The 15,289-nt window shown below is 36.7% G+C and overlaps 1 protein-coding gene across 14 annotated transcripts in view; it reads left to right on the top strand.

The window, feature by feature from the left end:
- The window catches only part of NEK1 (NIMA related kinase 1), a 231,566-nt gene that overhangs the window by 84,648 nt on the left and 131,629 nt on the right, over positions 1 to 15,289 (top strand). For 8 of the 14 annotated variants that reach the window (XM_075564248.1, XM_075564257.1, XM_075564256.1 and 5 more), the window contains 6 exons: positions 2,176 to 2,235; positions 2,488 to 2,547; positions 2,629 to 2,676; positions 3,871 to 3,945; positions 13,325 to 13,485; positions 13,567 to 13,698. In XM_075564248.1, coding sequence (XP_075420363.1) covers positions 2,176 to 2,235; positions 2,488 to 2,547; positions 2,629 to 2,676; positions 3,871 to 3,945; positions 13,325 to 13,485; positions 13,567 to 13,698 — 536 coding nt within the window. The remainder of the gene's footprint in view (positions 1 to 2,175; positions 2,236 to 2,487; positions 2,548 to 2,628; positions 2,677 to 3,870; positions 3,946 to 13,324; positions 13,486 to 13,566; positions 13,699 to 15,289) is intronic. The other 6 variants (XM_075564254.1, XM_075564255.1, XM_075564258.1 and 3 more) reach the window with 3 other exon arrangements.

The following is a 15,289-nucleotide window of genomic DNA, read 5'->3' as shown; positions in this document are numbered from 1 at the left end:
GAAAAATATAATAAACATTTAAAAATAGAAAACAGGCTGAGAAAAATATTTTATACAATATATTAAGAGTTCATGAAATCAAATATAACTCCAGATTTGGATGAACCATTAGTATATGGAAGATAAAGAAGTATAAATATCTTAATAATGTCAAAAGCATTTTCAGTCTTTCTTAAAAAACCACAAATTCAAGAAAGATTGATGCTATATCTGTGATAATTCAGGGAAATGGGTTCCTTTGTGGGAGTATAACATTCTCTTAACATTTGAATTGTATTTTTACCCTCTAATTTCATGTGTAAAATTGCCCTTTTGAACGAGTTGCATGTGGCGCAAAGATATCCAAAAAGGCTTCACAACGTTTGTAGAGAAATTCTGTTGTCTTTTAATCCTTTTTTTAGCATGTAGAGTTGGGAAAATTGGAACCACCTCATGTTTGTTCCTAGAGGAATAATTCAAAAAATGAATTGTATATACAGTTATCCATAATAATTAGAGTTGTTAACTTGCTTATGTTATATAAATGCCAAAACACAATGTTTACTTTAAAATATTTTATCAAATATCACATTGTCAAATTTATTATAAAAGGCATAAAAGTAAATTCTATATATGTATATATATGCTCACACATATATTCACGTGCATTTTACAAATGCCTGGAAGTAGATTCTTAAAAGCATTGCTTTATCAATGGTTACCTTGGGAAATAGGAAGTGAAATAAACCATTAATTACTTACCGTATATACTCGAATATAAGCCGACCCGAGTATAAGCCGAGGTACCTAATTATTACCTGGGAAACCAGAAAAACTGATTGACTCGAGTATAAGCCTAGTGTGGAAAATGCAGAAGCTATTGGCGAGTTTCAATAATCAAAACAAATGACAATAAAATCACTAAAAATTGAGACATCAGTGGGGTCATGTATTTAAACATTTATTTTAAATAAAAAACATAAATAAAAGGACAGCAGTCATTTAACATTAGTAAACCAACACAGTAAGTGGAAAATAGGTTCAACAAAATCAGTAAGGTAGCAACAAGGATACCTTAAGGGTACTATTCCCTGAGCTCAGTCAGCAACCAAGCTAAAATGGAAAGAGTTAAAATCCTTCAAAACTGGATTCTCATCATCATCCGTATCCCAATGCAGAGCTTCAGCTGGTGTGAGGTCATCATAGATGCTGTCCTCACTGAGATCGCCATCATCACCATCACTGCTGTCATTTTCATACAAAGCGCAGTCTTCACTGCCATCCATAGCATTACTAATACTACATTTCTGGAAGGCACGTTGCACCATGTCTTCTGGAATGTCTTCCCATGCATCTCGAACCCACTTTGCTATTAACTCTATGTCAGACTTCATGAGATTTCCTCCTTTGTTAGTCGGGCTTGACCAGATAACATCCATTCATGCCACATCCTTCGCACATGGTCTTTAAAAGGCTTATTCAAAGATACACATCATAGGATGGCTCTGATTGGTTAGAAGTGAGTAAACAAAGCCCCCCTGCTGTGTCAGCAGGGCTGAATAAACAGCAGAGAAATGGCAATCACCCGCGAGATAACGGGCACTCCTCCCGTTACCTGGGGGGGGAGCAGTGAGGTGTTACACCTCGCTGGGGTACCATTGACCCGTGTATAAGCCAAACCCCACGTTTTTCAGCACATTTTTTGTGCTGAAAAACTCAGCTTATACATGAATATATATGGTAATTACGCTCTAAATTTTGACGGAAAAAAAACATTTTTTTTGGTTTGACTGAAAACCAAACCAAACTTACTGCCATTGAGCTGATTTCAACTCATAGTGAATCTTACATAGTAAACATACGTTGTGTAAAACCTTTTAAGGAAAATGTTCATTTTTGTACTTTGGGATAATGTTTGTGTTTTTATAATAGAGAAAAATAATAAAATCAATGGTTATCTAAACACAAAACTATGTAATTGATGATTGGGATTTTCATAGTTTATTGAGTTGAATGAATTTGTTTCCAGTTTTGCGGAAACATCAAACATTATGGTGCTGTTCATTTTTGACAATATTTTGAAGAAGGGTTATAGAAATATTAGACTTTAACCTTTTTCCTCTTTAAATTTTCATAAATTTAGACTTTTAAAATGATGCCTCAGAATTTCTAATTTGTAGTTTTACTTTTGTCCAGGCCCATCAAACTACAGTGAAGAAAGTGAATCCTGGAGTAGAAAGGAGGAAAATGTTTGAGGTATAAGGATATCAGTCTGCTTATTTCAAAGCAATTATAAAATAATTATAAATGAGACAAAACATAAAGAAACAAAATATTACAATATTAAACCTCCAGATCTTTCCTCCTTATTTCTTCCAACTAAATACCACTAACTTTTTTCCTTTTTAAGTTCCCTAGACATATTTGTCATTGGTATACTAACTCACCTGATCATAGTATAATGTAGGAATTATTATTAATGAAAATTTCTTTTTTTTCTTTTATAAGGAAGCAGCAAGAAAGAGAAGGTTAGAATTTATTGAAAAAGAAAAGAAACAAAAGGAACAGGTAATTTTATTGTTCCTTTGCCAAATTTTAGAGTTTCATAATTTCAAGAGTTCTAACCATTTGTCTCTGAAATTGTTACAGATTAGTTTAATGAAGGCTGAACAGATGAAAAGGCAAGAAAAGGAAAGGGTAAGGATAATCTTTATTCCATTGTACATTCTTCCTCCACACACACACACATATGCACACATCCACACACACTCAATTTTGTATACACATTATTTGTTGTTGAGATTACAAGGGTACAGCCAAACACACACCAATTCAGTGTGTACCATTTAGTGACACTGATGTAATCCTTTGAACTGTGTAATTATTTTCGCCTCCTTTTCTGAGCTGTTCACCCGTTGAAGTAAATTCACTCCTCCTTAGACTTCCTATCTAAGCTTGAAAATTGCTGTTGCCAGTGTGTTCCCACATGGATAGCTCTCAAAAGAGCATAATTCTCAAGACGGACATCTGTTACTCGCTAGGCTAAACTACTGTTTGGCTTTTAAGCAGTCTTCAGAAGATGTTTTTGGTTATCAGGGAAATAGTTTCAGGGATTCATCCAACCGTCATGGATCCCAGAAGTCCACAAGAATTTGAAATTCTGTTCTGCTTTACTTCCATCCTGATGAGGATTTTTATTTGGTATCTTTGATCAGAATGTTCAGTAATAGTACTCAACACCATCCAGTTACTCTGATCTCACGACAAAAGAGGCAGTAGTTCACAGAGCCACACATTTCACATCATTCTAGTTCCAGCTCTTCTGTCTCTCTTGTTCCAGGTGAATAAACACTAATTCTTGTGGCCTATATGGTCGCTTGCAACCTTGTAAGGCCTCAGGCACTATACTTCAAGTTCAGACATAGAACAGAGGCACTAAACATGTTAACCCTATTACTGGTGTGGCCCATGAAACCATGACTCCAAAATTCCAAGCCGAGAAACTAAATCCCATGAGGCTTGAAGCTATTCCTTTTCCCCCTAATGAGTGAATCTGAAATTTTTGCCAATTTCATTTCTCAAAGATACACAACGTATTGATGGCAATTACAAGTAGAGCTGGGCACCCCACCTTAAGCCCCTGTTTCCATCACCACTAGCTGCCCTTCTCCCTCCCTCCTTTAGTGGGTAGCGACTCACAATACTTTGCCTGTACATTTGCCTTTTTTCTCTGTCCAGCTATGTGAGGCCATACAGTATTTTTCCTTTTGTAATTGACTTTTTCACCCTGCACACCATCACATACACTATTTATATTTCATTCCTAAATGACTTTTATAACTTTTATATTAAATACTTGCAATGGTATTTTGTTTGTTTCTTTCCTAAAAGTTGGAGAAAATAAATAGGGCCAGGGAACAAGGATGGAGAAATGTGCTAAGTGCTGGTGGAGGTGGTGAAGTAGAGGTAGGCATCTGATATCCATGTAATCAATCAACTGCTACCATTTTTTTCCAATTTCAGATTGTTCTTTAAAAATATATTTAACTTTTATTTAGAATTAATTTTTATTTAGAATTGTCAGAATCTATTTAAATTTCTTTAAATTCTTGTGTATAATTAATATGCAACTTGTATTAATAACTAATACATGACACTGTTGAAATTGCTTTAAACACTTTGAGTGAATGACGGCTATGATAAACCGTTCCTGATTGAGGAATGTTTTAAAAATCAAATACAGTGTGTCACATCTCTGATTAAAATTCTTCCATATAGGTTTAAATCCTCTCATACAGGTTTAGAAGTACCCTCATCTTGGTTAATTTCATTTTCATTGAAAATATGCATAGCAAAACCTGCTCCTTATGCAGTTTCTATGCATAATGATCAGTGATGTTGGTTATATTCTTCACAATGTGTCAACCTCCTTGTCACTTTGAGTTGTTTCTCTTCTATTTACTTAATTTCCAGCCTTTCAGCCTTTTCATCTATGCTTTAAAATAGCTGTTACCTTTTTTTTTTTAATGTAATACTCAAAGGTTGCAATCTTTACTCTTTGAGATAAAGCATAGGTTCCCAGACTTATTTGGCCTTCCAGCCCCTCCCCAGGAAAAAATTACTCAGCACAGCCTGGGCAATTAAAATCTTTTATACTAAACTGTAATCTAGGTTAAAGTGTAAATACCTGCTTTTGTAGCCCCTTGTGTCATTCCTAAGTGCACCTTCATGGGGGCTGTATCAGCCACTTTGGGAAACACTGGGCTTAGTTTAAAGGTCATTTCAGGAGTTAGTTTCAGTTCAAGGTTTGAAGAGCAAGTCAAGGCCAGAGGCTTGAAGACTCCTCTAGCCACAATAGATGCAGTATAGAAAACTTTCTTAATAGGGCTTCTGCTAGTTTCTCCCAATTCATCTCCCTCGATTCCATACCACATAGTGATGGTGACCTACACCAAGCTTGTTGCCATGAAATCAGTTTCTACTTGCAGCAACCCTGTCCGGGATTTTCAACTTTGTGACTCTTTTTTTTTTTCAGCTTACATGCCTTTGTTTAATGCTTTTCACAAATGTTTAAATCAAATACAAGATGTTAGTTAAAACATTTCACTCTTTCAAAGGTTAATAGCCCTTCTTCCATTAAACCGGACACAAACTTTTCAACTCTCAAGGCCCAGGCAGAGTATGCAAGGGGTACCCCTTCCCCCCAAATTTGTACTACTTTACAAAACCACCTTTTCACCTTCAAAGTACTCTTCATTACTTAATACATATTTCAAACTCATCTGTTTGGATGGGGCTGTTCTTTCAACTCCAAGAGAACTTTGTGATTCTTTACAGAGCAAATGGCCTCATCTTTCTCCCTCGGATTGGCAGGTGTTTCTGAACCACTGACCTTTGGTTAGCAGCTCAACTCAGTTAACAGTGACACTAGAGCTCCAATGATGTGCGAAAGGCAGGATATTTAGTCATATTGCCTGCTGAATCTGTCTTCATATATGCCTTTCTCTGCTTGAAATCCCCGTCATCCCTACACCCTTATCTCCAACCTCCTAGATCATCATTTACCTAAATATATACATTCAAAGGTCTCCTATTTGTAGATCCAGACTATATAACCGTGGGCAAATTACTTAATTTTCCTGAGCTTTACTTTCCTCATCTTAAAAACATGATATGAAAAGTAAGAAATCATATTAATGTCTTTTTCTTTTTAAAAAATTTGCCTGTTATATACTTCCCCTTTTTTCTTTTTTTTCATTTTATTGGGGCTCGTAGAACTCTTACCACAATCCACACATCCATCCATTGTGTCAAGCACATTTTACATTTGTTGCCATCATCATTCTCAAAACATTTGCTTTCTGCTTGAGCCCTTGGTATCAGCTCCTCATTTTCTCCCCTCCCTCCACACTCCCCTTTCCCTCATGAACCCTTTATAATTTATAAATTATTATTTTGTCATATTTTGCACTGTCTGGCGTCTCCTGTCACCCACTTTTCTGTTGTCCATCCCCCAGGGAGGAGGTTATATGTAGATACTTGTAATCAGTTCCTCCTTTCCACCCCACTCTCCCTCCACCCTCCCGGTATCGCCACTCTCAGCAGTGGCCATGAAGGGATCACCTGTCCTGGATTCCCGTGTTTCCAATTCCTATCTGTACCAGTGTACATCCTCTGACCTAGCTAGATTTGTAGGGTAGAATTGGCATCATGATAGTGGGGGGAGGGGACAGGAACCATTAAAGATATAGAAAAAAGTTGTATGTTTCATCGTTGTTACACTGCACCCTGACTGGCTCATCTCTTCCTGGTGACCCTTCTGTAAAGGGATGTCCAGTTGCCTACAGATGGGTCTTGGGCACTTAATCTGCACTCCCCATCATTCAAAATGATTTGATTTTTTGTTCTGATGATGCCTGATACCTGATCCCTTCAGTACTTCATGATCACACAGGCTGGTGTACTTCTTCCATGTGGCTTTGTTGCTTTTGAGCTAGATGGCAGAATGTTTACCTTCAAGGCTTTAAGACCCCAGATGCTGTATCTTTTGAAAGCTGGGCACCATTAGCTTTTTTACCACATTTGCTTATGCACCCATTTGTCTTCAGTGATCGTATTGGGAAGGTGAACACACAATGGTGTGATTTTTTTTTTTTTGTTCTTTGATGTCTGATACCTCATCCCTTCGACACCTCATGATCACACAGGCTGGTGGCTTCTTCCTCCTGCGCTAGATGACCACTTGTTTACCTTCAAGTATTTAAGACCCTAGATTTGCCTATGCACCCGCTTTGTCTTCAGTAATCATGTTGGGAAGGCGAGCAGAATGGAATGCCAGTTTAATAGAATGCAGTGTTCTTGCATTGAAGGGAGTACTTGAGTAGAGGCCCACTGTCCTTCTGCTACCTTAATACTAAACCTATAAATGCATGCACATAGATCTGTTTCCCCATCTTCATATATAAACATATTTACATGTGTACATGCCTTTATTTAGACCTCTATAAATGCCCTTTGCCTCCTAGCTCTTTCCTGTATTTCCTTTGACTTTCCTCTTGTCCCACTATCATGCTCAGCCTTCATTTGTGTTTCAGTAATTCCTCTAGGTTACCTTGCCCTTGATCACACCCTACCAGGCCTCCTACACCCTCCTCACCACCGATTTGGATCACTTGTTATTCCCTTGTCCCTGGGTTTGTTAACACCAGTTCTTTCCCCCCCACCTCCCTCTTTCCCATGTACCCCCGGAACCGTTGTTCCCATTGTTTTCTCCTCCAGATTACTCATCCAGCCTATTTTATTTAGCCAGACCTGCATAGATAATAACATGTACAAACATAAGACCGAGCAAACCAAATCAACAAAACAAAAAACAACAACAAAAAGCCAATGACAAACAACAACAATGAAAAGCCTGTAGTTAGTTCAAGGACTGTTTGTTGGCCTTCAGGAGTGTTTTCCGGTCGAGTCTGGTGGGGTGTCAAGCCCTTGTCCCAAAGCCTATTTTTGGTATTCCTGGGGACTATGTTGCTTTGGTCTCCTTGCTGTTCTGTTGCACGCCCTTAGTGTTTTGCCTTGGTGTGGTAGGATCAGATCAGGTGCAGTTCCCACACTGTGTCTCCATTGTTGTCCCTTGTGGGGTTATGGGTCAGTGAGGGATGTCGTGGATTTCAAGCAGAGAAAGGCACATATGAAGACAGATTCAGCAGGCAATATAACTCAATATCCTGCCTTTCGCACATCATTGGAGCTCTAGTGGCACTGTTAACTGAGTTGAGCTGCTAACCAAAAGGTCAGTGGTTCAAAAACACCTGCCACTCCGAGGGAGAAAGATGAGGCCATTTGCTCTATAAAGAGTCACAAAGTTGAAAATCCTGGACAGCCATAAGCCATATGATCTTCTCTGTGCATTGGCTGCTCCGAACAAGAATATCGTCCTCAAGGGTTGGTGGGCCAGGATGTGCTCCACTCTCTCTTCCTCCCCCTTCATTTATTCCCATGTGCTCCGATCAGACATGTCCCTCTCCCTCAGCTGTAGCTTCAGTGCCATCCTCTGAAATAAATTCTTCTGGGGGGAGGGTCAGGTGTCCATGTAGCAGGTAAAGAGGGACCAGACTTCAACCCGGTGCTCCAAGATGTGAATGCAACATACCAGCATGGAGTCGGGACCCAGTGGAGAGGCCTGAAGGGCTGGCCCAAATCCCAACTTCCTCTTCAGGTGTGGTAGCTCATACCTAGGCTCCTGGACCAGCAAACCTGAAGTATATAATTATTATTTTAAACTATCAAGTTTGTGGTCATTTGTTGTACAGTAAGAGGAATGTGCTACTATTCCTCTATTATTATTATTATTTTAAACACTTTTTTGGGGGGCTCATATCTCTTATCCCAATCCATACACTCATCCAGTGTGTCAAGTACATTTGCACATATGCTGCCATCATCATTTTCAAAGCATTCTCTTCCCACTTGAGCCTGATATCATCTCACCACATCTTCCCCCTCCCCCACGCACCCTCGCTCACAAACCTCGATAAGTTATAGTTTATTACTTTCATATCTTAGATCGTCCTCCATTGCCCCTCACCCAATTTTCTGTATTATAATTTTAATCGATATCACAGACTTACCTATTAATAGCATGCCTTTAAACTGAATTTCCAAGACAAATTTTATGAACCTCTTTTATTTAGAAACGAAATAAGTGTTGTGAAACCGAATTATCATTCTTGTTAACTTATTTTCCCCAAGAGCTGTAATTTGAAAAAGAGCTTGCTTGTGGCACAAGTGATTTTCCCTTGACTCCTAAGCTAAAGGTTGGTGGTTCCAACCTACACCGTAATATGGAGGAAGAATGACCTGACATTCTGCTTTCGGAAGAGAAACCAATTCCCTATGGGGCAGTTCTGCTCTGCAACACATGGGTTGTAGAGGTTTTTGTTTTGTCTAGACAACCTGAATTTCTTTCATATATATAACATGCCCACATAAGTAACATGTGCATTAATATAATGTGCATAGTATACACAGGACACTAACAGACTAGGAAGTTACATAATTTACAACAAAAAATATATAACGCTCATGTTATTTATTTAAAAATTGATCTCTGTTCTGTCATGGGTTTCTTGTTTAATTTTTTTAGTATCTTGAGATACAATGTTTTTCATAGTACATTTCAGGAGCGGTCACTTTTTAAAATTCTGCTTTAATATAGATTTATAATTTTTATTAATCTTATTTTATCCTAATATTACACAGAGGAGTCTCAGTGTGGCACAAACAGTTAAGCACTTGAATACTAGTTGAACCGTTGGTCATTCACATTCACCCAGAAGTACCTTGGAAGACTGGTCTGGCAATCTGTTTCCTAAAGGTCACATCCCTGAAAACTGTTTTCAGTTCTGCCCCGCACACATGTGTCACTATGAGGAAAAATGGAACAGCTAGCAACTACCAACAACTTTAATGATTGTAGAGCCCATGAATTGTATAATGTGACTCTTCTCCCCAAAGTCTCTATAACTCCCACCAAATAACCCCTTTCTATGTTGGTCTTGCTAAGAAGATGGGGGAGGACAGTGTAAGGATTTACATGTAAGTAACTGTTAATAGGTTTCATTGGATTATCATCCTCCTGGGTATAAACTGAGCTCTTAGAGAAGCAGAGCAGGGAATCTCATTAGTAATAAGAACTAGGAGTGGAATGTGTCCTCTGGACTCTGATCACTGCTCAGTAATCTTCCTTGATCCAGAAGACAGGTTTGCCCTCAGAGGAGTGGCAGGGCCGCAGCAATAGCAACACAACCAAGAGGTAGAAGGTGAAATAGAGTGGCGGCTTTCACAGCCCAAAGAGCAAGTAGAGTGAGCGCTTTGGGGCAGTGGTGTGCCTCTGGCACTTAATTGATGCACGTGGGTTTGCTGACTCAGGGAGCTTTAACTGAGTACCTTTGAGTGGAGGTTTACAGCATAGTGTCGCACACTTATTAGCACTTTGTAACATGTGCTTTGTAACATGTGCTATGTTTTGAGCATTTCTCACCTGTATTTTAACCTGTCAACTTCCTTAATAAGCGCTTAATCATGAATATTATCTGTGAGTTCTGGATGGTCATTGCAATGAATTACTGAACTCAGAAAAAGAAGACAGTGTTGTATGTGTTAGAGCACTGATAAAGATGGATTCAGATAGCACTGACCCCTTATTGTACCTGATTGGGTAGGGGAACGTTTCCAAACAAGGATTTTATATCAGATTTATGCTAAGGATTGAAAACTTGATTACTTTGTCTTGTTGCCTTTCTTGTGTATTTCATATGTAATAAAATATCTTTTTTTCTATGATGTTTAAAGTATTTAATTCCGAAAGTTTTATTCTGTTTGGTAACTGAGAATGATTTTTCAATATTGTTAAATACTTTGTCCTTCAATATTTCTGTTTCCCTTTATAAATTTCTGTAATTCCTTTTTTCTTTATATTTTATTGTACTTTAGGTGAAAGTTTACATAAAAAATTGGTTTCCCAATCAATAGTCTATATACAAATTGTTCTGTGACATTGATTGTAACCCTGCAGTGTGTTAGTCCTCTACCTGAATTCCCTGTTCCTGTCTTGTCTGGTTTGGTTTCCCTGTTACTCTTTAATTTGGGACATCTTTAATTTGGGAAAAATGTTGCCCTTTTGCTCTCATATAGTTGATTACTCTAAGGAACACATTTTTCACAGGTAGTGGTGTTGTACATGTCTATTATTTGGCTGAAATGTGGCCTTCAAGACTTGTCAGTTAGAAAATTGTTACGGGACCATGATTTCAGGGGTTCTCCTGGTCTCTTTCAGACCAAGAAATATATTTACATATATTTTTGCAAGGAATAATGAAAAAATTTGGTTTTTAATGATTTAAAGAAAACTCTGTTTCTGTACTTAACTTCTTATGGAATTTTAATCATTAAATTTGTTAAGCTATTTGATTTCTGTACAGTTTATACTGGACATGAAGGTTCAGTATAAAGTCAAGCAAATTAAGATTCTCCTAAATGTAGCTAGAGCAAAGACTAAGAAATATTTAAATATCAATAGTCTTATGATTTTTATGCAATAGACATTAACTTTTATGAAATAGATATTAACTTTTTGCTTTATTTTTGTGTCTATTAAATATGTATTTTGATAAAAATTGTTACATTCCACATGTATAGTTTGACCACACAGAGATCATATCTGTGTGTAATCTGTTGTTTGAAAAGAAAATGGAATACTTTTCAGCAATGAAAAAGAATAACCTATTTGTACATACAGCATGAGCCAGTCTCATAAACAGTGAAATCTTTCATGCAAAAAGCTATATCTCGTTTGATTGCATTTTATAAAATGAGAAGAAATCTCTCATCACAGAAAGCAGACCAGTGGTTACTAGGGTGACAGACTTTGAAGGAAATTTGGCGTGATGGAAATACTTTTGATTGTGGAAATGGTTACATGAGCATATGTATTTGTTTAAATCCATTAACTTATGTTTACCACTGGTGAATTTTGCTATATGTAAATTATATGTTAATAAAATATATTTTAAGGAGAACATAAAGCTATAATATCCTAATGCAATATTTTTATTATTACTTGGACTATACCCATCTCATTTTGATAATGAGAAACATTAGAACACTGAAATTCAGGTTCAAATGGTTATCAGTACCAGATTAAACTCAAGTTGTAAGCAATGTCATGGTAAATGTGATCATGTTGTACCAGAATTCTGCTTCTTGTGTTTAAAATGCGCATTTTGAGGATAAGTAGGAGCACTCTTTTGGTGGTGCTTCCTGCCTAGTTCAGCATCCCTATTACTAGGACTTTAATCTGTTATTCTTTGAACGTCTAATCAGTTGTCTGAATTTATCTTTACAGATTTTCTTTAATCTCAGTATTCCAATATATGCTCTCAACAGTTTTCAAAAAATAAAAGCTTAATTTTAAAAGGCTATTGTACATCCTTAAACATACCCGCTTGTCTATTCAGTGCCATTTGAGGTTGTGTAGTTCTTCTTTTCAAAGATTTTACCATGACTTCTGTAGCAAGCATCTTATATACTTAGTTACTTTTTAATCTCTTTTCTAACATCCTTATTGTCTAAAATATTGGCTTTCCAGGTGGTTGGGTTCTAATATCTTTGCTTTAATCCTGGTGATGCATAAGAGAATCCACAACTCCCTCAAAATTTTATGTTTTTAATGATTATTTCTATTCTTTCTGGCTTGGGGTAGTGTAACAGTAGTCTAATTAGTCCTTCTGTTTTTGTTTCCTTTTTATTCCTGCTTATCATGTGTACTATTGACTCTTTTGACCGTTTTTTGATACACTACTTTGAGAAAATTTATAAATCCTCTGTATTCTTTACATGAACTGGAAAAATCCTCCCCTGATAGCACCTGGCTAAATGAATTGCTGACCTTTGTCATTACCATTGAGTTGATTCTGACTCATAGCGACCCTATAGTACCAGGGTAGACCTGCCCAATAGGTTACCGAGACTATAAGGCTACAGAAGTAGAAAGCCTCATCTTTTTCTCAGGGAGCAGCTGGTGGCTTTGAAATACTGACCTTTCTGTTAGCAGTCCAACACTTAATTATTCTACTGGAGCTCCAGGTGCCAATCATAACACTTCCTTATTTGCCTTATTTGTAATCATATTTGTTAACTTTAGCCTGCTCCCACACCAAAATCTGTATACACAGTGCTTATTTTTATTTTACTACCTTAGTGTACATTTAATCTCTTTTTGCTATGTTGTTTTCAAGGCCAGTCTTTCTAGTTTTGTACTTTCTTTCCCAACTTGATTGTAAGCTAGATAGCAGTTTTACTTCTTTAATTTATACTTGAGGTATGTTTGCCTGGTGTGTGAATCATAATGTCTGCTGGGTGAGTTGAAGAGTTTGGGGTATATTAAATGCCTTATGCAAATGCTTTTGTTAAATACAATTTTGCGTTGTAAAGGCATGATCTGCTTTAGTTAGAAACCAAACATTTTTTAAGCTTAGCAGAACTATATGAAATGCATTTCAGAAGCTTGTTCAAAACTGACTAAGACTAAATTTCCCATGTTTAAGTGACATTTTACTGTTTTTGTTTGCCATATTTAATTATGTTCTCTTGTTAGCAATGCAATTACTACCTTTTGATTGCTGATAGTTATGGGAGAAATATTTTTCCTTTGTGTTGCATATTATTATGTTTGAATTAAATAACTGCTTTTTAAAAATCAAGTGTTGAAATTTACTTTTTTCCTGTACAGGCTTTCCTAGACCTTATAAGATAAACATATGAGAGCTCTTTGTTTAATTCCTAGGCTCCCTTTTTTGTCAGGGGAGGGGCAGTGGCTCCATCTTTTTCTCCTCGAGGACAGTATGAACATTACCACGCTATTTTTTATCAAATGCAGCAGCAAAGAGCAGAAGACAATGAATCTAAGTGGAAAGGAGAAATACATGGCCAAAGACTTCAAGAAAGGTATGGTTTATGTTCTGCAGAAGTTGCTGATGCTTTGCTTCAGAGAAAATAATGAAAGTCACTGTGCATATTTATCTACAGAGGAATTTCACCTGGAGTACGTCCAGGATGTTCTCACGGGGCTGCAGGTCATCACCAATTCCCTGATGCTGAGGCTATTAGAAAAACTTTGAAAAGATTGAAGGCCATGTCTAAACAAGCCAATGCAAACAGGTTGGACTGTGACCATCCACAAATTCGTCTTTGTGTGTGATTTTATTTTGTGTGTGACTTAATACCTACACTTTCTAAATGTTTTCCCCATTGATTACTTAGAATATTTTTTGACTTCTGGATGCAGCAGTTTCTGGCACTTGATTACATGGTGGCATGCATGTAGCTCTTCAGTTCAGTCTGATTTGTTTTTATATTGCTGAACATCTTATTTCTGTACAGATAATTTGTAGGAACATGGTAACTGGCAGCCAACATATGATTGTAATAATTTCATCTGCTTGCTTTAGATAAATCAATATAAATTGAAGTGAAGTTTTACTTTGTACCAAAATCCAAACATGTTTTTGGTCTTCCTTTTATAATTTAGAACCTACTTTTCTCTTTGTTGTCTTAATACATTTTACTTGACCATTATATTTAATGTTTAGCTCTATGATCTTGTTCATCAGATCTTCCATATTCTCCATGGAATTAATTTAATAATAGCAATTATCATTAGTAAGTTTCAATTTACATAGTTCTATTTTTCTCTAGTAAGCACCAGATGTATGAATGTATATTTGCATTTCAATACTTAAAAAAGCCCACATTTATTTTTAGCTGCTCTTGAAAATTCAAAATTTAAATCTAAGTCAACAACACATTAAAAAAAAATTGTTGATTTCAGGAGCCAAAGCTATGTAGATTGATAAACTCTTAATTTAGTTATTATTTCTCTATCCCCAAATTATCTGGTATTTAATTTTTAATTATAATGTAACTATAAGGGGATTATTAAAAATTTGTTTAAGCTATTAAAATATTAATCATAGCAATCATATTATCATACTTTTCTGCTTTTTTTGCTTTTGTATTCTAGAGTAGGGTATGTCAAATCATGACCAGTGGCCCAATCCAGCCAACCACCTCTTTAAGTATATTTCATTTAAAATTTTTAAATGACTGAAAAATTTTAAAAATAATATTTGTGACATGTGAGAATTATGAAGTTCAAAATGTAGTGTGTAAAGCTTTATTGTGAATGTAGCTGTGCTCGTTCATGTAGAGGCCATCTGTGGCTGCTTTCATGGCAGAACCTAAAATATTTCCTATCTACTCTTTACAGAAAATATTCTGTTAGTTCATTATGTAAAAATTAAAAGATTTAAGTCAAAAATTTTACTAAGGCTTTAGTAGTACAACTTAAATTTTGAAACTGTGAAATCTGAACATCACGATATTCAGTAGTTACATGAGGCTTACATTTTTGCTACTTTAATTTATGAGCAGTTACATGAAATATTTAAAGTGTCTTATTCAGTACTAGATGTGTAATGGTTACTAGTTACTGTTAAGTGCAGTCTAGTAGATTGCGACCCATAGTGACTTATGCACACTGGAACTAACCGCTGCCCCATCCCGCGCGTCTCACAACTGCTCCTATTCTCGAGCTCTTTGTCGCAGCCACCGTGTCCGTCCAGCTCACCGAGAGCGTCCTCTTTTTTGATGCTCTTCTCTTTCCAAAGACGACGCCCTTCTCCAGGGACTGGTCTCTCCTGACATGTCCAAAGTATGTATGATGAAGTCTCTCCATCCTTGCCTCTAAGGG

The sequence above is a fragment of the Tenrec ecaudatus genome, chromosome 12 (assembly GCF_050624435.1).
Source record: "Tenrec ecaudatus isolate mTenEca1 chromosome 12, mTenEca1.hap1, whole genome shotgun sequence".
In the NCBI taxonomy this organism is placed as follows: domain Eukaryota; kingdom Metazoa; phylum Chordata; class Mammalia; order Afrosoricida; family Tenrecidae; genus Tenrec; species Tenrec ecaudatus.
This window is presented reverse-complemented; position numbering and strand designations above follow the sequence as displayed.